Source organism: Phlebotomus argentipes, unplaced genomic scaffold (genome assembly GCF_947086385.1).
Source record: "Phlebotomus argentipes unplaced genomic scaffold, Phlebotomus argentipes genome assembly contig_6, whole genome shotgun sequence".
NCBI classification, from domain to species: Eukaryota; Metazoa; Arthropoda; class Insecta; order Diptera; family Psychodidae; genus Phlebotomus; species Phlebotomus argentipes.
The window spans coordinates 1-21,218 of record NW_026776145.1 but is presented as its reverse complement, the minus strand read 5'-3'; the positions used below and the strand labels follow the sequence as shown (position 1 = coordinate 21,218).

At 33.6% G+C, this 21,218-nt stretch overlaps 1 protein-coding gene across 5 annotated transcripts in view; it reads left to right on the top strand.

Moving 5' to 3' along the window:
• Nucleotides 1–19,802, top strand: part of LOC132264950 (protein winged eye) — a 72,581-nt gene extending 52,779 nt beyond the window's left edge. For 3 of the 5 annotated variants that reach the window (XM_059765321.1, XM_059765304.1, XM_059765312.1), the window contains 12 exons: nucleotides 2,608–2,741; nucleotides 8,572–8,696; nucleotides 9,543–10,134; nucleotides 10,219–10,332; nucleotides 11,156–11,302; nucleotides 12,539–12,652; nucleotides 13,788–13,981; nucleotides 14,054–16,610; nucleotides 16,674–16,854; nucleotides 17,091–17,469; nucleotides 17,530–17,874; nucleotides 18,075–19,802. In XM_059765321.1, coding sequence (XP_059621304.1) covers nucleotides 2,624–2,741; nucleotides 8,572–8,696; nucleotides 9,543–10,134; nucleotides 10,219–10,332; nucleotides 11,156–11,302; nucleotides 12,539–12,652; nucleotides 13,788–13,981; nucleotides 14,054–16,610; nucleotides 16,674–16,854; nucleotides 17,091–17,469; nucleotides 17,530–17,874; nucleotides 18,075–18,317 — 5,109 coding nt within the window. In that variant the 5' untranslated portion in view covers nucleotides 2,608–2,623 and the 3' untranslated portion in view covers nucleotides 18,318–19,802. The remainder of the gene's footprint in view (nucleotides 1–2,607; nucleotides 2,742–8,571; nucleotides 8,697–9,542; nucleotides 10,135–10,218; nucleotides 10,333–11,155; nucleotides 11,303–12,538; nucleotides 12,653–13,787; nucleotides 13,982–14,053; nucleotides 16,611–16,673; nucleotides 16,855–17,090; nucleotides 17,470–17,529; nucleotides 17,875–18,074) is intronic. The other 2 variants (XM_059765335.1, XM_059765327.1) reach the window with 2 other exon arrangements.
• Nucleotides 19,803–21,218: the final 1,416 nt, after the last annotated feature.

Sequence of the window (21,218 nt, the reverse complement as noted above, 5' to 3'; positions counted from 1 at the left end):
CAAGAGCTCTGTAATATGCAGGGAAACTGTATCTACCATTTTTAGGATACACAGCACGCCTTCTGAGGTAATCAGAATCTCTTTCTTAAATCCACTCATAGACAGCAGTGCTGATCAATAGAAAAGCCACTTGGGAAATGTGAATGGATTTATCCTAAACCCTTGTTCACACTTGATATCATCTCATATTAGCATATACGTAGATGGATTTGACATAGTAGAATACATCATAATTTGCTCTGTCTTAGTTTATACTAACACGTTGAGTGTAGAAATTTTCCTCATTCCTAAATCATCTCTCTTTGAGTCTATCTAACATATCGGCTGAACTGAAGATGATTGGAAGTACACATATTAAAGTGTATCTGGGTGGGATATTAACAAATTGGGTATTTTAGGGGGCAATAAAACTTTCATCGCAAAGTGTTATACTCGTATTTGGCGCCATGAAGATATTTCGTGAACAGTATATATAAATACGGGTTGGAGGAGCTCCTGCTTCTCATGCATTTCGAATACATAACAGGCACCACGTGTTGTCCCCGACAGAGTTGAATCTTTTGCGTACTGTATGAGGGACCCCTCTCGCAATCCAGACCACGAAACGCTTATGGCTTCAATATTCTCTGCAACAAATCATTCTACTACACTTTAGGCAAGGAAAGTTGCCTTTTTTGCACACTCTTTTATATCTATATTTTTGAGACACAAGTACACCTACCCTCAAAGTCGTAAATTTGTAGCTGCACGTCGTGATGTGCAAATGAGAAGTTTTATTTGATAAATGAATAGGGGGTCTTGGGAAACTGGAGCTGGGAAACTTTAAAATTGCCGGACGTGAAGCTTGCACTGGATTGCCTGTGCACTGAACTCACTGGTGTGTAGCCTTTATGTATTTCATGTATTTAATGGTGTGGCGGTGTCTCCTGTTTGCACGTAGTGCTATGACTCAGGGGTATTGGTACAAAATTCGAGGCAGTACAATGCAAATTCTGCCCATGCAATGGGAAAATCATGAAAAATGTGAGCAGGAAATGGATGAGGTAGAGCCTGAGAAAAAAGAGGTGGCCGGAGAAAGTAATTTCTATTCAGAGATTCATACCCAATTGTGTCCTTCTCAATTAGTTCCACTTTCACCCTCGACATTGAACCCTTTCTCCGGGAAGTAATCCTCGTCTGATCCGGCTGCATGAGTGACTTTTTCTATGGCACTCGCCGATATAATTTCCTCAGTCGGTACCTTCCTGTACGCGCCAAGATCTCATGTTGAGATAGTGCAAGAGACACAACCATACCGCATGTGTATGGAAATATGAAAATGACATACAGCTGAAATGTATGAGCAATTTCCTAAATATCTTCTGTCTCAGGGGATATTATACGAGTATATATATTAGATGTATTCGCTTAGTTAAGTCATTACCATAATATCACCTACAAATGAGTGCACAGATGGGCCGTGATACTGTTTTCCTGTTGAGGGTCTCATCGAAAACTTTACGTATGTCATATTTTCCAGTTCATAAACTCAATTATAAGAATCATTAATCTAAACTTGTGAAAATTCTAAATTGAAAAATATGAGGTTTTCAGAAAAATCAGTCAATGTCGTTGGATATATGATGTTTTGTAACTGCTTGTGATGTGAAAAAGAGCAATACGAAAATTCATAATTGAAAATAAATATCATTCGAGTCCCATTCATCAGTGGAAAGAAAAAACATCCGACTTTTGGTGTGCATACACAGAATTTGCCACTCATTTTCATTCTCACGTTTCACGATGAGACATATATGTCATCAACATCACTTAAACATGTAAATACGCGCTCATAATTTATGTATTCTAAATGAGTAAATATATATATATATATATAGAAGAACGAACATAAAACAAAATTTCAAATCATAATTATTAACTTCTATTTATTAAAAATATTAACAAATCATAGTCTTCTGGTGACTGTCGACTTCGTTTGAACTACAATTTTTTCTTGTTTTTGCTTTTGTTCAATCAAAAACGTTCCCAAATTTCTACTAAAAAACCATTTTTCTCTAGAAATTACAAATACAAAGTTCGTAGTGTAAAATTTGTATACACACCTAATTATTCCGTCTAAAAGTATAGCGCTAAATTATAATCTCATATTTTCTATGTAGAATTGTAAGAATTTATGAAATTATTGTTGCAAAAAAATAAGTTGCTCTGAGTAATAAATTGCCGGCTTTCATTGCATATACTTTTACGTCTGCCCTCGATATAATAAGAAACCCAGCAAAGACTAGGGGCAACTTGAGTGTTTCCCGCTACTTCGAAAGAAAGAGTGTGTGTGGATATTATTTGTAAAGCGATGCAAATTTTCTTTTGACAAATGTCAAAAGAGCATCCGAACAATTCGAAAATTTACGCAAATTCTGTTCTGTTATAATTTGCCATTTATCCTAAGTTCAATTCAAGCGCCTCTTGCTCATAAGTTTATTTGATTTCAAAAATTTCAGCTATACTCATTTCCATTCTGATCATTAATTTTAGATTTATAAGTTTATTGTGTAATTTTCATTTTCTATTCATTATGTTTATGTGTTGTATGTTGTATTTTTATTATAGTTTGCCGTTTCAAGGCATGTTGGGTACAACTGGAGGGCGTTTTATGGGGCCATCTGGGTCGTCGCATACACGAGGAAGTATTTGGCCACCAACCACGGGACGTTCATTAGAGTTACAATCAAATGGTGGCGAAGGTATTTATGCATAGATACTTGATAACACTTAACATTAACCATAGTGTAAAGTAAGTTGGCAATATTTTCTACCGCAGTTATCTGCTTTTCCATTTTCAACTATAAATATCATGCAGTAAATATTTTTGCAACGTATATAAAAATGTAATAATACGAAGCACAAATATTTATTCATTATCGCAATTATTAATATTTGTTATATAAACGAAATGTTAGACGAATGTCAGAATACCCGAGCAGATTCCTATATTGATGAAAGGTCATGAACATATATTTATCTACAACTAATTCTCATACGCTTATTTCGAAAAACACTCCACAAATATTTGCCGCATCCGTCGCATCTTCTTATCAAAATTCTAAACCTTGTTCAAATATAGTTATTTAATGTAAAAATATGGATATTAATTCATACATTTCTCGCTATTGCATTTCGTTCAGAACTGAACAGACCGATAGAACCGGAAGCGTTGAATAAAATTTGAATATTCCGCAGCCGTGAATTTCATCGTTTTTATTGATGACTCATTCAAGTTCTTATGCATTTTTGAGTCCAAGTCATGCTTTTTTGTTTTCTTTTTTTTGTAGATCATCTATTAATTTTCGTGACTGAATAAATGCTTAAAGTATTTTTGTTATTTTGTTAAATTATCTCAACTATTCAAAAATATTGACATAGTAAATAAACGTGAAATAGTATGGATGTTTTAATCATTTTTTATAGCTTTGCTTATTTTTTTACAACATTTACTGATTGCTTCTCAATTGCAATTTATATAAAATGTATTTTCTATTCAAACTAAAATTATTTCAAAATGCTTTCGAGATTATTTGGAAATGATATTTTCAATGCTCCTTACGGAAACAGAAAAAGACTATTCAGCATCATGTTGCAAGTATGTAAAAGTTATGTAAAGATTTTATCTTATCTAGTATAGAAATATTTAACATAGCTAATATAAAAAAAATTGCACTTAGCCAAAATATCGGCCAAAATCTACGAATTCATAAAAATTTCCCAATTTTTCAAAAAATTAAAACCCTTATGCTCTGAGGAATTTTTCTGCGCGAAATTCTATACATATGTATACCCCATTTATATACAATATTCTCAGATATCTCAATCAATCACCTTTATACGTGCAGACGATTGCTGCTTCTCCAACTAAAATAGTTAGAAATACGCTACAATCTTCTTTGAATTGAATATCGTCAAGTGAATGTTCGTAATTCTACGAGTACTCAGTAATTCAGAACGTGATTGCGACAGATGCCGGAAAACTAATTTTATATTCGAAAGCACCCCGGAACACGTCTATGGATTTCCTCAAAATCGATTTTGTCTTCTGAACCATTGTCACATGTCTTTGGTATGCCCAATGCGGTTCACAGACCAACTAATATTTGGTGTACTCAATTCTGGAAAGATTAATAATAAGTGATGTTCTGACACAATTATTGATACAACAAAAGTTCAATTATTACTTTGAAATTTTACAAGTGTCAATTGATAGTTAATCTAATATTATATCAGTAAGAATATCTCTTTTGTCTCATTTTTCTGTATAGGTACTTTTAATTTAAAATTCATTTTTATGACAAAATTTGTTTGAATTGTACAATATTTGGGTAATAGAATGGAACGAGATATTTGATTATTTGTTTATGAATATGCTCATCTGAAAAGGAATTTAGGAAAGGAATTAAAGTTTAGGAACTAGTGAATTTACATATATATCTCATGAGACGTTAAAGATAGTTTTTAACTCTTTTACCAGTAACTCTTTTCCAGAAAGGTTTTAATCTGTGCGAGCTTGATGAAATGCACAGAAACAACATAAGGCAAAAATCGTTGAATTGCTAAATGTGTGTTCTCTTCAATTGCGTTTACTTTACCGGAACATTGTTGTCCGTATACTGTTGAATTTAAATTGCAACACTGGAGGTCATTGCCCTCAAAATGTTATAAACTTTGGAATGTCAAATGATAGTAAATCTGTGGCCTGTACGCCCATGCCAAGGGAAACAAGCATTCTCTTTTAACGCTAATAAATTGTACCCTTCTTCTAATTATTTTTCCCAAAACACTGAACTGAAAGAAATGGGTATGAAATACATATGTTACTTTGAGAGTAACAAACAAGCTGAAAATGATGGCGAATATCTAAGAAATTAGAATTAACATAAGGAGCGGTTTAGTTATTGCTGAAAATTCAAGATTCACTTAAAATATATGTATCCATCATACTATGATTAATTAGAATACACAAATGAAAAAGAATAAAAATGCTAAATTGGATTTTTTCTCTCAATTACCTTTAAAAATTCATAATTGCGAGAGAATGAGGATAAAAAAATACCTATAAATACCCCTGACAATTTTGCCATTGAAATCGACAACGCCAACAATAGAATTCAGATATTCCCTGAGGACTCCCAAATAGTGGTATCATAAATACAATTGTCCTTAGAGAACTCTCCCCATTCCTGATTTATTTCAATCAAATTCTCGATATATTCTCCACCCTCTTCACTGATGATATCCCTAGTCCAAAAATTTGCAATACAAATACAAATTACTGTCAATTTCCCCAAATTCACCTCCTTTTGTTTACACACATTAGCTCTCATGTTGCGTTCTGCGTAGTATTTTATCTACATATATAATCCAACGATGGCACGTCTTCACAAGACTTATACCTTTTATGAAAATGCCATATCTATAGTAGAGTACAAGTATAGATGAATAGGATAATTCCCGATTAAAATTCTCAAGAGACAGACAGAAAAGCAAATGCCCACTGTAAATTTTTGGATTATTATACCTCACTCTCCATGTTAGCCAAATGCTCCTATGTATGTAGAAACAATCTGTCTCAGTTGATATCTGTTGTCTATATCTCTTTACACTACATTGTGTAAATTCAGAGATTGGTGTTAGGGCAGTTCCTGAATATGGGGTCCCCTTTTCGTTGCGGATATCGATGAGTATTCTGGAGCTATAGGCGCTGCTATTGCCAAGGGGGAAAACTGTTCTAGACCCGAGGAATCCATATAAATTGTGAAGAATGTGAATTCAGCCTATATGTATAAGGGAACAAGTCAACAGATATATTCCGCAAGAAATTGAAGGGCAACCATAGTAGAATAGAACCCAACACATGACATTCTCATAATACAACTCATCAAAACAGAATACAGTCAAGGGATTTTGCCATCGACCCTTTCTGAAAACTTAGAAAAACCCACAAATATACTTTTATTGTACCTTAACCTACCCAAAGCATATGGACTTTTATTATTTTCTCTTCTCCTATATTAAGAATTGTTGACGAGTTCATGTTTATACGCCAATATTTAATATTTCTGCATTGTGTGTGACGATAAAGGTAAATATGACAATTCAATAAATAGAAGAGAATATACCATTTGTCTCTTTATGTGCCAATGGAACATCATAATATAGTAACTATAGAAACAATAAAGAATACAGTGCATCTAAGGTGATACTGAATTTTTTACTAGAATCTTTCCTCTCTTCCCGTAAAAAAATCTTTCTCAAATAAATCAACTTATTGATATCGACAGTTGAATCGTATAATTTGTGTATCCAACACACTTTATTTGCTAATTCACACAATTTAATATTGGCCTTAATGGTCCTCAACTAAGCTTTTCCCCAATGTTCTTCACTATATAAAAAAAAATTGATTTTTACTCATCTCAGTGGAAACATAATCAGAGCAAACTATGGCCATATTTTACGAAGTCATTAAAAAACTTATTTTATACATTTCAGACACTGACTAACAATATAAAATAATTTGATTCCATACCTAAAATTCTCAACAATTCTCCCAATATTTCATTTAACTGTCTTTATGAGCGCCTATTCGATTCATATTAAGGGAAATCAGAAATTTATACTTACTGTCAATTACTTATGCATAATTCGCTCCTACTTATCTTACTTATCTTACTTACTTTACTGACTTAAAAAATCAATAAATATACCTTTGTAATTACCATAAATAATACATGTAGTACTGGCCAAGCTTGAAGCTCAGGCTAAGCCAATTTTTTACTGTTTGGCTGACAAAATCTTTTATTTTATTGAAGCGTGCTGGATGATGTGAATATGATCTAAGTTTTTCCAGTTCAATGCACTTTGCACTTTGACTAAATTTTATGAATTTTTACGATTGGTAAACATCGTCAGTGTTGGCTTGTGATATATGTGATAGAGTGGTCGATGAGTGTATTTAGGTCAGTTTAGTAGCCACAGTTATATATATATATATATATATATATATATATATATGCATCAAGTAGGCCGTAGTTTGACATTGCTAACTATCGATCCCCACAGCCAAGTTGGAATTGCATTAAAGTTTAATGAAAAGCGCAAATTGCATTGCGATGGGAAATAGGTGGAATATGATAGCGCTCACCGTTGTGTGCAATTGCGTGAAAAAGATGTGAGGTGAATGAAATTTGGGCATAACACGGTCAAAATAGAATTTTTCAGCTATACATACAATTAAAATATATTTACATCTAGATTTTACACATACAATAATTCCTACTGAACATATCCTTTTAAAATGCAGGAATTTACAAAACGGGAGACAAAAATAATTCCAAAACAATTATATAAGCTTTGAACATGAGAGAGGACGAAGCATACTAATATACTCGAAAATCTGTCAAAAAATGCACATATTTTTTTTCTCTGTCATAAACTTTAATTGGGGAATAGCGTATAAAGAACAACCAATCAATTTTCCAAAAGAAGACTAAGTAAAGTAGCATAAGAGTCCAAGATTTCTGCCATAACTCAAACTGACTTTGAAAAACACCCGTTATTGGGATCTCTGGATGGTCATTTTTTTAATTTTACATTCATTTCACTTAATTTATTACATTAGTTAAAATATTAATAATTATAATATATTACATTATAATATCATTTAATATACTAATATTCAATAAAAAATAATGATGAGTAGTATCAGATTGAGTAGTAATCTTCTCAGGAAAAAGATCCTATATTTTATTTTCATACATACATATCGACAACTCTCTTAACACATACTAAACAAACACATAATTTAAAGTCTACTAAAATATTTGAATACACTTTCGAGAGTCTCGTATTCGTAAATTTTCAGTGACAGAATTTAACTAGCATGGCACCATTTTTTTATATTGTGTTTGCAAAAATTTGAATAATTTTCAATGCAATGCTCTGCGAGCACAAATAAATTACATTTTAAACACTACCACTCATATTCGTTTTGGAAATAGCGCAGTGAACAGAGTTGCGTAATAATCCAGTCACCATCTCCTCATTCCATCGTCGAAATAGCACTCTTGCCCATTAGTGCGAGAGAGAGAAAGAAGGAATATAATTTGTGCTTGAGTGCGGCAGAAAACTAGTTTTTCATTAGTTGACTTCTCTGTGGTGGCAAAAGTGATGCAAGTCACGCTTTTACCACACGCGTGGGATTCTCATGGCAAATCGCACACAATAACGCGATTTCTATCCAGCGCCCAAGATCGATTTATTGTAAAACGTCCCCTGTCCTTGGGACGGGAGCAATTTGTGGTGGATCTACTTGGATGCTAATGGAAATTACTTGTTTAAATAAAATGCTCACCTCGCTAGTGCATATGTGTCATATGTATATATAAACACAAAATATTGAGTCTTAGGTTCTCAAACACGACAAACATCGTCATTATTACCATTAAGAACTGTGGGGACATTAAAATATTCCTTAAATGTTTTGCAAAATAAAAGAAATGCCTCTGTCTTCTCACTTTGCAGTTGCGGAATCCCTATTTGCAACTGGACGTTACAACACACCACCGCATAATTCAACATTCATACCAGTTGCACCATTAGAATTGGTCGCCAAGAACTTTCACTCGGGAACTGTAGCATTCAGTCAAGTAAGTGGAAAAATGCTCTCCCCTGTTTTGTTAGGCAGGAATCATCATTTTTACATGTGTGCTAAATCCATTCATGTATGAAAAAATCCTATGATTTATTGATAGGGTTCCATGTGCAATGTTGTGTCCTCTCATCCCTACTTTCCAATGATTTTCATGGCTTCTACACAGCTTGTCTCAAAACAAGTGTTACTTATAAAAGGACCACAGTTGCTTCAGGAAATTTAGACATTTTGCCATTGCGAAATTCTGTGTTTTTATATTAATTTAAAAAAAAACAGTTTAATTTAGAATTTCGGGAAAATTGGATATAAAGTGAAATTATCCTAATTATTATTAATGATGTTTGCATTGAATATAGAATTTTTTTATCGGAATCCGTAGAAAAAAATTTTTCATGCGAAAATGGAGAAATTTATTTTATTGTTTTTGAACATTGTGGTCAGTATTTTAATTACTATTTACTTAAGACTTCAAGTAGTCCCTTATACGAGGTAAAATTTAATTAGGTTTTTTTTTTAGTTATTGCAATTTATCAGTAAAAACATTAAATATTTAATATTATTAGTCAGTATTTAATTTATGACTACAGAATCATTGATGATGTCACCAATTATTATTAATAATTGATTGAATAGAACAATAATTACTGACAAAATTTCAGCTGTTTTAACTGAACCACGCTGTAATTTTTGAGCACCCTTTTCTTTGGTCTCAATCCGAGCGCACAATCTCGAAATTGGTCTGTGGAGAATGAGGGTTATCTCAATACCATTACCGCACACTTTCTTTTTCATATCATTTGATTTTACCCTCTCGCTTCGTTTCTTCCCCGCTCACGGATAGGCAAACAGCAGCATATTCGTGCAATCGCAAACAGACTTCCTGAGCACTGGAACGTCAGTGTCAAAGAAGACATGCATAGGTCGCTGGGAGCATGGTTCATCTGCTGTGGAGCCACTTCAAATTCAGGTGCCACCATTGCCTCCCGTGGGGAGCTTCTCCATTAAGTCTGAAGTCATCAGTGGTGAATGTTCACGAAATCACAAATCAGATGGAGTCAGTCACTTTGCTTCCTCCATGGAAGCTGCTGTCTCCTCACCATGTGCAGTATCATATAAATCACTATCACCAGTAGTTACGACAGTGTCATCTACCGCATCTAGCAGTGATTTAAGTTCCGGCTGTAGTCGTACTTTGCCAATTTCATGGACAACATCCCTATCATCTGTCCATTCGACATCATCGTCATCTGTTGCATCAGTCCGTGGAGCTTCTAGGCACATTGGTGCAAGTACTAGCAATACTTTGGTTCACATTAAGCGCGAACCTTGTCAAGTGTCCGAAGTAACAACATCCAACAATAGTCTGGTCAAAATTGAATCAGCATCACCGAAGAGCACGATGGACAATACGGTAACAAGTGGCCAACATACTGGTGAGTGGTCGCAGATGGTGCTAATAACAACTAGATATTCACAAAAATATAAATATAACAACTAAAACTTGTGTATTATTTTAGCTGGCGCCATTCCAGTAGGTATCGCTGTGGCGAGACAGAGACTACAGGAACATGTTAATGCTCAACAACAACCCAAGGACATAAACCGATTTGGCATCGGATTGACAGACCTAGGTATGTTCTGATAGCATACTACTTTATCATAATCATGATTGAACATACGTATTTGAAAAATATATAGATGTATATTGTAAAAGATATCTGCTAAATTTTTCATATAAATTATGGTATATAAAACACTACTAGTATGCTTAGTAATGTGATTTAGAAGAAATTATTGTATCTTTCATTCTTCAATTTTTTTTTGCAACAAAAAGACATATATGTACTTTGCTACAATTTAATTTTTCATAATGTGAATGTAAGTTTATGGCTTTCATGAGTTTTCGAATTTAAATATGCATAATACGCATAAATATTCATTATAAATGACACTATAAAATAGGTAGACTTGTGACACTCGCCTCATGGCATCCAAGTATTTAATATAATTTTATACGTTTTGTTTGAATGATTTTAACTTAAACGATATTAAAAAAAACGTTAAAAAATTGGAAAACTTAAATTCCGAGCAGATCTATGTAATATGAAAAAACAATTTTTTTTTTGGAAATATATTCTCATTTACTATAGTTATAAAGATCTCACAACGAATCATATATGTACCATGGGTAGTTTAATATAATGAGTTAAAAGTAAACTAAAGAATAGTGTCAAAGGATTCTTATATACAAGTCTTCTATTCTTAATGTAAATTACTATTGTTTAGTTATAGCTTTTTATATTCTCAAATTTCCATTATTATTTTGATAATCATCAATACTCCATTTTTTGTATCATAAACCTTTTTTAGTTTCGATTTATTTTTCCTTGTTTTCTTGTCTCATTTTTTTCGCATAATTCATCTCTGGAAAATCTGGACAAAACAACTTTTTAGGTGCCGTCACACCATCTCTCAGTCAAAATATGTTCTTCACAGGAACAAATTCTAGCATGATCCCACTTTCATCCGAAGCTGTAACAATGGGTGTATCCAGTGTGCAAAATGCAGTGAGAACTCCACCTGCTCTCTGGCAGTATCCTGGTTAGTATCAAAATTTCTCCCTACTGCACAAGATTTTGTCAATCGTATATAACATAGACTTTCAACACAGGATTGTATTGAATGACACTTTCATCCAGAATCATTTGTAAATGAATCTGACTGCGATGATGACTGTAGTCAACAAAATAAACTCAATAAATCCACCGATTTATGAAATAAAATCACAATGATTCCATGTGTATATTAATATCCAGAATGGATTGTAGAAATACTACCTTTCTTGGCAGAGTCACAAAGCGCTTAAATTTATAGATATGACTCGTTAACCATCATTAACCATCGAATGCTAGATTAATTCAAAAACAAATTATATATAAATAAGCTGTTTGTGAAATTGCCCCGTAGTTCATGCTGGTGATAATTTCAGTCAGATCAATCTCCTTTACAAAAGTGCATATTTACAATTTTGCCCAATAAAACTGCTTGCCAATGCAAAAAAAAACAAATTAAGCAGTTATTACGTAAATTATAAAATAGTATCATTTAAAATTATTATGTTGCATTAAAATGAGAAGCTCTTTTTCTTCAGTATGTGTTAAATAAAAGCCACAAGTACACTACGAAATAACAGAAAATGTGGGAAATAAATTAAAAAAATTTTGAAGAGCTAATACAAACAAAATTGTAATAATGAAACCAGTTTTCCGTATTTTTTTTTTTAAATTAAAATTCAACTACATCTTCACTACGAATATAGCAATATTGAATTAATTAATATATAACAGAAACCATCAGATTAATCTATTATACTTATTATTAAATGTAAAAGTTTAGACTAATGGGGGAAATAGACAAATTATTTATCAAAAATGAATATTAAATGCAGAAAAATACTTAGCCTGTGTAAATATTTCTTCTTGTATTACTAATTATTCTGGGGTTTTTTTTTCATTTTTTGAAAATTCTTTTACGAAGCATTTTAAAATTAAAATCACGGTTAATATCATGGGTAGGATGATGTCATACGTAACCACACCAACTCTCAGTTAATTCTCGATAAGCAGCGAATCACAATTGAGAGGCGGAGCACTAGAATGGTCCAATGGTATGCGCAAAAGGCACACTATAATCGTGCAGCAAACATGAGAGTATATGTAAACAAACTGCCTTCAGTAATGGTTTCCCGCGTTTTTTTCTCTAAATACTGTTGATAATGTCCGAACTTTGTTAAATTACTATCCAAATACTCTATTATAAAGAGTTTTGTCTTTGCAGCTCCCGTACCCATGGAATCCATGCTACCTATGCCAATACCACCTGTTGGGTTTCAATTAGTCCGAGATCCGAGTACAGGACAGTTTCTCTTCCTACCAACGACAACCACAATTGGTAAATATCCTTAAGTTTTACCACTAATTATTGTATTCAATTGCAACTAGATGCTTAAAGGATTTCCAAGGGACTATGAGTGTTTTATGTTATAATAGCAGCACTTCTCTGGGTCGTATTTATCTTAATTAATTTCTATTGGCAAAAGCTTTGGGAATTCTGAAATATATATATATTTCTAAATATAAATTTCTATAAATATATTTCTTATTTTAAACACTTATAATTAGATAACTTGTTTTCCACCTAAATTTCTACAAATGAAAATTGACGTATATTTTTTATATAACTGTTAAATTGTGTAAATGACAATTGTGTGTGTACAGAACTGCTACAACAATAATAAATGTTAAATAGTATATATATACATATGTACATATATATAAGTATATACTTATATATATACATATATAATATAATATATATTAATATATATATATAGTAATAATATATATATATATATAATAATATATATATATATATACATAACACACACACACACACACACACATATATATATATATATATAATAATATATATATGTAATACATAATATATATATATATTATATGTATGTATATATTATATATATATGTATATATATATAATAGTTATAATATATATAAATATGATATATATACATATAATATATATATACATATATATATAATATATGTATATATATTATATTATATATACATATTATATATATATATATATATATATAATTTAAAAGACACTAAGTAACAATTAATACGTGTATTTTTTATTCGATGAGATGTATTAAAAATTAAAATTCAAAATATGCAATATACAGACATATTTTGAATTTTATATTAGGAACAAATTGTACTTGCAATCTGTCCTTATTTAAAATGGTTAAAACCAAAAACTTGCACAGATAAAACATTTCACAAATAATACTGATTTATTATATTTACGTACCTATTATATTTTCACAATTGTTACACACTGTTTTTTAATTGATCATGTTTGTTTTTTTTGCTTCTTACTGTATCTTGCTATAATTGACAGAAACACTAATCATGCTTATCCTAAATACTTTTATTTTCTCTCTTTCTTTCACTCTTCACACAAATACGTTCAACACAACTCATCATTGTGGCATATTTAGAGAAAATATGTATTTCTTATCTAGAACCATTCCAACAAGCTGTGGTGTGGCCCTCGTACTCGCAAACTGCGGCCATTCAACCACCCCATGTTCTCATACCACCGATAGCTCAGCCCATGCATCAGCCACCCCCGCTGGCACCATTGCAGCTTATCGGCTCAGACTACTTGGCAGCAAGCACCACCCTTCACCAGGTAAATTCTCGTGAGACTGTTACGCGGTGAAGTACTGTGTCACTATCATAATCTTTTCTCATTTCGTTCCAGCACACTCAAACGCATAGTACAAGGCTGGTTGCGCTCACATCTGATCCGGTGAAGAGGAAGGCTGGGGTAAACCATCCACCACAGGGCATCCCACTTCCGATTCCGTCTCATACGCTCATAAAAATTGAAGATTGCGCGGGAACTAGTACCAGTTGCTCAAGCGCTTCTACTGCTCCTTTTGATCCCGCTGTCTTTGACGCCTCTTCGAACAAATCGACAGCTCTTCACACCTCTTCCGTTGGAACCGAATTGACTCCCAGTCTTTCTCAACTGTACTATCCATCGAACAATCTTGTCCAAATTGCGTCTGCAAGCGCCTCTACCGACGACTGTCGGACAAATATACCACAGATGATAACGCCTCCACCTTCTGCGGTTTGTCTCACACCAATTGAGGAAGAACCTCTTCAGCTGGTTAACGTACCTCCGGAATTAGACGAACCACAGTGTACAGTGCCCGAAGTTCAGGATGCAAACATCCAGACCGATACTCCAGTGATGAGTGAAGATGACAACACGTCTGGCGGAGATGATTGTCCCTTAATAGTAAGCACAACCACTAGCGAAAATCCTAAGGAATCTATCGTGTGTCATACAATCACCGAGGGCTTAACCAACGGCCGTTTGTCTATTTTTGAAGACACTGTTCTGCCCCCAAAAGACAGCCTGGAAATGGTGTCTATACCGGCAGATAATACTTCCTTGGCAGTTATGCAAAATGATAGTGAGACATCCAAGAATGCATCTGGAACAACATCTATGACTCCTGTGGACCTAAGCGGTCTAGAGTTACTTTCAAACTCTATAGAAGCATTCGAAAAAAAGACATTGAAAATTAAGAAGGAACCCATAAGTGCAGAAACATCTCCTAAGACAATTCCTCCCACAATATCACCAACAGATGTCAGCAATGTAGAAAGAGAGGAATCATTCGATGGACTCAATCTACTGTGTGCTTTGGCAGAGCAAAGACTCGAGGAGGTGGGAAAGCGCCGCAAGTCGAGTTCAGACGATTCACGGAAACGAAAATCTCAAAAACACTCCAATGACAACAATAGATCTCGACGACGATCAATGCACGAGAAGGACTGCAATGAAAAATCATATAAAAAGCGAAAACTGGAGTCTGATGAGACAGAACGAGATGAAGAAGAAGATGGGGAAAATAGTAGTACTTTGAGAAAGGACATAAAAGAAACTTTAAACCGTGTGAAGGCAAAGTATACAAGACTATCTTGCAAACAGTCCGATGAAGATCATCAGCATACACCTGAGTGCAGAGGAAAAATCATATGGCCATCAAATGCAGAACTTTTGCATGCGATGGAGGATGATATGCTAAACCGTTTGCAGGACATCACACGAAAGTGTGAAGAAAAACGTAGAGAGTTGGACAAAATAGAAAAGCTTAATCCAGTTCTCAGAAATCTGCACCAAAACAAAATTCTTTCTGATGGTGAAATAACACCACCTAGAATTGCAACTCCTTTGTCGTCTGACAGCAAGTCCAGAAACTCATTTATAGGTACACCTATGGTGGTATTATCTCCAAGTTTTTCATCTTCTCAGTCAGAAAGCACTCTGATTGAGCTTCCTAAGCTTTCCAGTGACACCGAATCTAGCAAGTTTGAAGATGTGGAGACTAACTACATTGAGAAGCTCTCCAAAAGGAAAGGTGGAATACCGAGAAAACACGATGACGCTGCTGAGACCGAGACAATAGTAGCAAAGAAGCCGAAAAGCCTCGTAGGATATATCTTGGCATCAAAGAATCGAGTTAGTAATAAGAATATTAAGGGACTGAGGTACAAAAGTAATGACTCCACAGATGCCAACAATCTCAAAAGCAATACTGACAGTACGGGATTCTCTACGACTGATGAGGACAGTTCTGGAAAAGTACCTCTTCGTCTAAAGATGGAATCAATATATGTTAAGCAAGAAACAGATATTCTTGAGGACGACAGTTCTAAACGATCCGACTCTTCGGCACAAGGCAGTGAAACTGGCACTCCGTCACCAGAACGAAAATCTCATCACAAATCCAAGCACCATTCTAAGCATAAGAAGACATCTCGAAGCAAAGACCGAAAGCACAGGCGATCATCAGAGTTGAGAGAGCGCAAGCGAAGAATTGATACCAAATGTCTCCTCACAGGAGAACATTTGGATAAGGCAAATACTCGCGTTCTTACAGCCATGGGTGGACTTTTCTACGCTGGTTGTTTAAATCCTATAAAGCCACCTGACATATATGCTGTGACTCTAGATGGCGAACGAGGCAATCGCCCTCATATCATGTCGCGCGAAGAAATTCTTCGTGATGCAATCCTTGAGGTAGCTCCTGAAGCCACCAGTGACGTACAGACAGGAACACGCCTTTGCGCATACTGGAGCCAACAATATCGATGTCTCTATCCTGGAACTGCAGCTGAACCAGGAACTCCTGACTCCATTATTGATAGAAAATTTGTGAGCGTAGAGTTTGACGATGGAGACAGTGGAAGAATTGCCCTAGAAGATATTCGTTTTCTATTAAGTGATTATCCTATTGTTGGTAAGTCCACAAATCATCAAATTTATTATGAAACTGAACTGTGTACTTATTTTATATTCACAGAATATGATCGCAATCCATTGCTGTCGCTTGGTAAGAGGAAACGAAGCACAGGACACAGTAATCAGGACCGTGATGGAAGTCATCACAGTACAGGAATATCTACTCTAAGTACAAATAACCTTAAAATCTCGCAGAGAGGTTTGGCTAGTAGTAGTAGCAAGTCTTGTAAGGAAGTTGAAAGGTTTGTAAACAATTATTTTCTTGTTTTGTGATTGTCATAACACGAATAATGAATTTTATTCTTTGTGCATGTGATAATAAAATGCTTCATAGATTTTTATACCGTCTGTGAAGATTATTATATATATATACTATTAGTATAGTATAGTATAGTATATAATACTATATAGTAGTATATATATATATATATACTATTATATAGTATAATATACGTATATAAATATACATTTTTTATAGGGAACGAAAGCGCCTAAAAAAGCTTCGTAAGAATAAACTGAAGCGTTTATCATCAGAAACAAATCAAGATGAGGAACGTAAGCACCGCCGGAAATACAAATGTGTTGATGAAATCTGCAAACATCGTAAGCACAAAAAGCGAAGAAAGCATAAGAAACACCACCATAGAGATACTGAGCACTCATCTCCAAACGAAGATGATGGTATGGCATTACGTGAGGAGAACAGTATATCGCCCACAACTTCAGTTGATATATTGGTGACAAAGAGCATCAGCGCCAATTCCAAGCTGGAAAAATTCAATCCAATGATCAAAGAAGAAACCATGACTGAAGAAGAGGTTGCCTCGTCGGTGACCGAAAGTTCTGTCTCTATTTATGTGAGTGATTTAATACATATACAAAAGAAATTTGGATTGATTGAACAATATATTTTGCAGGAACCGGGCAGGAAGAAAGAACGGCAAGATTCAATGGAGCCAAATAAGAGTAAAATAGCAGCTTTTCTTCCAGCACGCCAACTGTGGACTTGGGTAGGCAAGGGTTATAGACGAACATGCGCCAAAGGCCGTGTAAAGAAGCAATTTTTCAAAACAATTCAGCGCGGAAAGGAGTCTATTCACGTGGGCGATAGTGCTGTTTTTCTCTCTACTGGTCGTCCAGACCGACCCTATATCGGCCGTATCGAATCTATGTGGGAGACCTCAGCTAGCAACATGGTAGTGCGTGTAAAATGGTTTTATCATCCTGAAGAAACCGAAGGATGCCCTAATCTGAAATATCCCGTAAGTCTAATTACATATATTGATTGCCCTTTTTCGATGTTGTCATCTAAATTGTTTTAATTTATTTAATTGTTCCAAATGAAGAACTTTCCCGACTATATCCTGAAACTAATAATTCACACTGCTCCCATCTGTAGTCTTACATGATTAATATCATATAATCATGTATTATGTAATCATAATTCTATTATTTGTTCCAGGGCGCGCTTTTCGAATCACCGCATGAAGATGAAAATGACGTTCAAACTATTTCCCATAAATGCGAAGTATTATCTATTACGGGTTTCAACAAAAAATACGGAAGTGACCCAAAACATTATCAGTTCATTTACGACAACAATGACACATACTATTTGGCTGGATATTATGATCCCACTGCGCTTACCATGAAGATGCAGCCAGACATCCCTGTTCTGACTTCAAGTGATAAATCATGCAAATAATTCGACTGCTTCGTTGCAAGGAGAAAATCGTATGTATTGCTAGATTTAAGAAAATATGATTTTCAGAGTATCCACAGGGTTTTTTTTAAATATGGGAATATTGTAGGAACATAGCAAATGAATTTTTGCTACATGATTATAGATGAAAAATGAGATATTTTTTAGAATAATAATGTATGTACATTATTATTCTACTATAGTGTACAACTATATAATGTACACTATTTAGTTAATATATTAGGGCACAAAATAAATTAAAGTTGAGTGCAATTTTATAAGAAGATTGGAAAAAGTATTGTATGTAATATACTTTTTTAAGATATATAAGGTAAGATTGATATCTGATGTCACAGACTAATTAGGGGACTGTCATGCAATATTATTATATTGAATTGTATTCAATTAGTATCTATAAATTAAAATCATTTATTTTCTTTGCGAAATTTCTTTCCTCAACACGCATATAATAATGAATTTCAAGGTGATACTCATTTGGTGCTATTAATTTCATATTTTTGGATATACCTACTTAATATGCTTTTAGTCTTTCGTTTATTCAACATACCTTTATTTACCTGTTGAAGTCCATTAGCGGAGAATCAAAAGAAACAAATACTTTAAACGTGACATTACAACACACATATTTATGTGTATTGTATAATATATTTTTTAACTAGTTATACCGTCTTGTAATCAAGTTTGATATAAATAATTTTGTATTTCTACAATTGCTATAGATAAAAAATGTATGCTTTTTAATATTGTGTACGTATCTTTTCAGTAATTTTTTGTAGTGTGTTTTAAAGTATAAATATTTACCGCTTAAATAGAAATACACTAAAGAACAAATTTATTCTTCTATGAATATTTCCGTACACTCAGCAAATATTAACAACAAAAAAACAAGGAACGACTTTAAGAAATATTTTAAAATTTACCATAAAATATGTAATCGAAATAATAAGTAAAATGTAAGTAATCATTTAATTGTATCAAATGCAGTTATGAGAAAACATATTGATCTATCACCCACTTAATTTGAAAATAAGAGTGAAAACTTTTTTGTAACTTTTAACTGATACAAAAACTATTATAGCATAAAATTATCTAGCACAAGAAATAATATTGATGACAAAAAAATATTATAAAGATTACAGATTTATAGGATTATGATTAGGTATTCAGACAAATAAAATTTTATTTTGAACTGTTAGCGTACCAAACTTAACGAAATAAGGAAATTTTTCCTAGAAGTATCTTTTTCGTAGATATATCGACCCTGAGAAAATTCTAGTTTTTTAAAAATCAAATAAATATTAGCGTATACAAAAATAAAGACGTGTATAAATAATGGATTTTTGTTTTGAGTACCAAATATTCCATTTTTGGTTAGTTTAAAATTCAGATAGATTCATAGAAAGGTCTTAATGGAGATAATGCACTAGTATACCACCAGTCTCTTGATACATTTATATTAAAACTACATGCATGAGATTATTCTCGTCTCTATTGATGGCAGATAAAAATTACAGTTACAAAACATTTACGACACCCTACCGTGCGACTTCAGAAGGCAATTATTGATGCTTCATATGAATGCAGTATATGCTTCATATGCATGCAACTGTGTAATACTCTGTGCCCCGTGCCAATGCCGTTTACAGGTTCAAATAGGCGCAAAATTTCGAAAGTATGGTAATGAGTATTGTTTTGACAAAGGTTATATTTTCTCTGCAAAGTCTTTTATTGCTGTTTCTGCACAACTGCGCACATCACATAATGAGCAAAGGTGCAATAATGGGTAAGTATTTTACATTCTTAGTAGGTTTAACTGACTCTATAATCTAATGTTTGGCATTACTTTTTTTTGAAGACATAAAATGAATAAGGGAAATAGTCATGTAAAACCGTCTACGGTAAAACTCTAGTTTTAAATTGCAGCGTGGTTAATCACGCTTTATGCAGCGGCAGCGTCATCAGACGGTAGCAACATTAGCCTGATTTTGAACTACTAGAGCCCCAATGTCGGCAGTATACCACACCATTTTGTGGAGAAAGGGTCAATAAGCTCGAAAAAAGATGAGAATTAACAACAAAGACACCCTTTCAGGCAGTAAATTACACTTTTTTAGTCTGAGCTAAATGCAAATTGACTAACCCTTTAGGCAGTATTACACTTTTTAGTTAGCTAAAGCAAATGTGTTCAAACGTATTCATCTTTTTCAGCTAATTGACCCCCTTTCAGGCCTGAAAGGGCCTGTATATTACACTTTTTTTTAAGTTTGAGCTAGAGCAAAATGGTGTTTCAAACTGTAATTCTCATCTTTTTTCGAGCTAAGAGACACCCTTTCAGGCAGTATATTACACTTTTTTAGTGACTAAAGCAAAATGTTTCACGTATATTACACTTTTTTAGGTCTGAGCTAAAGCAAAATGGTGTTTCAAACTGTAATTCTCATCTTTTTTCGAGCTAATTGACCCCCTTTCATGCCTGAAAGGGCCTGTATATTACACTTTTTTTTAAGTTTGAGCTAGAGCAAAATGGTGTTTCAAACTGTAATTCTCATCTTTTTTCGAGCTAAGAGACACCCTTTCAGGCAGTATATTACACTTTTTTAGGTTTGAGCTAAAGCAAAATGACACCCTTTCAGGCAGTATATTACACTTTTTTAGGTTTGAGCTAAAGCAAAATGGTGTTTCAAACTGTAATTCTCATCTTTTTTCGAGCTAATTGACCCCCTTTCATGCCTGAAAGGGCCTGTATATTACACTTTTTTTTAAGTTTGAGCTAGAGCAAAATGGTGTTTCAAACTGTAATTCTCATCTTTTTTCGAGCTAAGAGACACCCTTTCACAGGCAGTATATTACACTTTTTTAGGTTTGAGCTAAAGCAAAATGGGC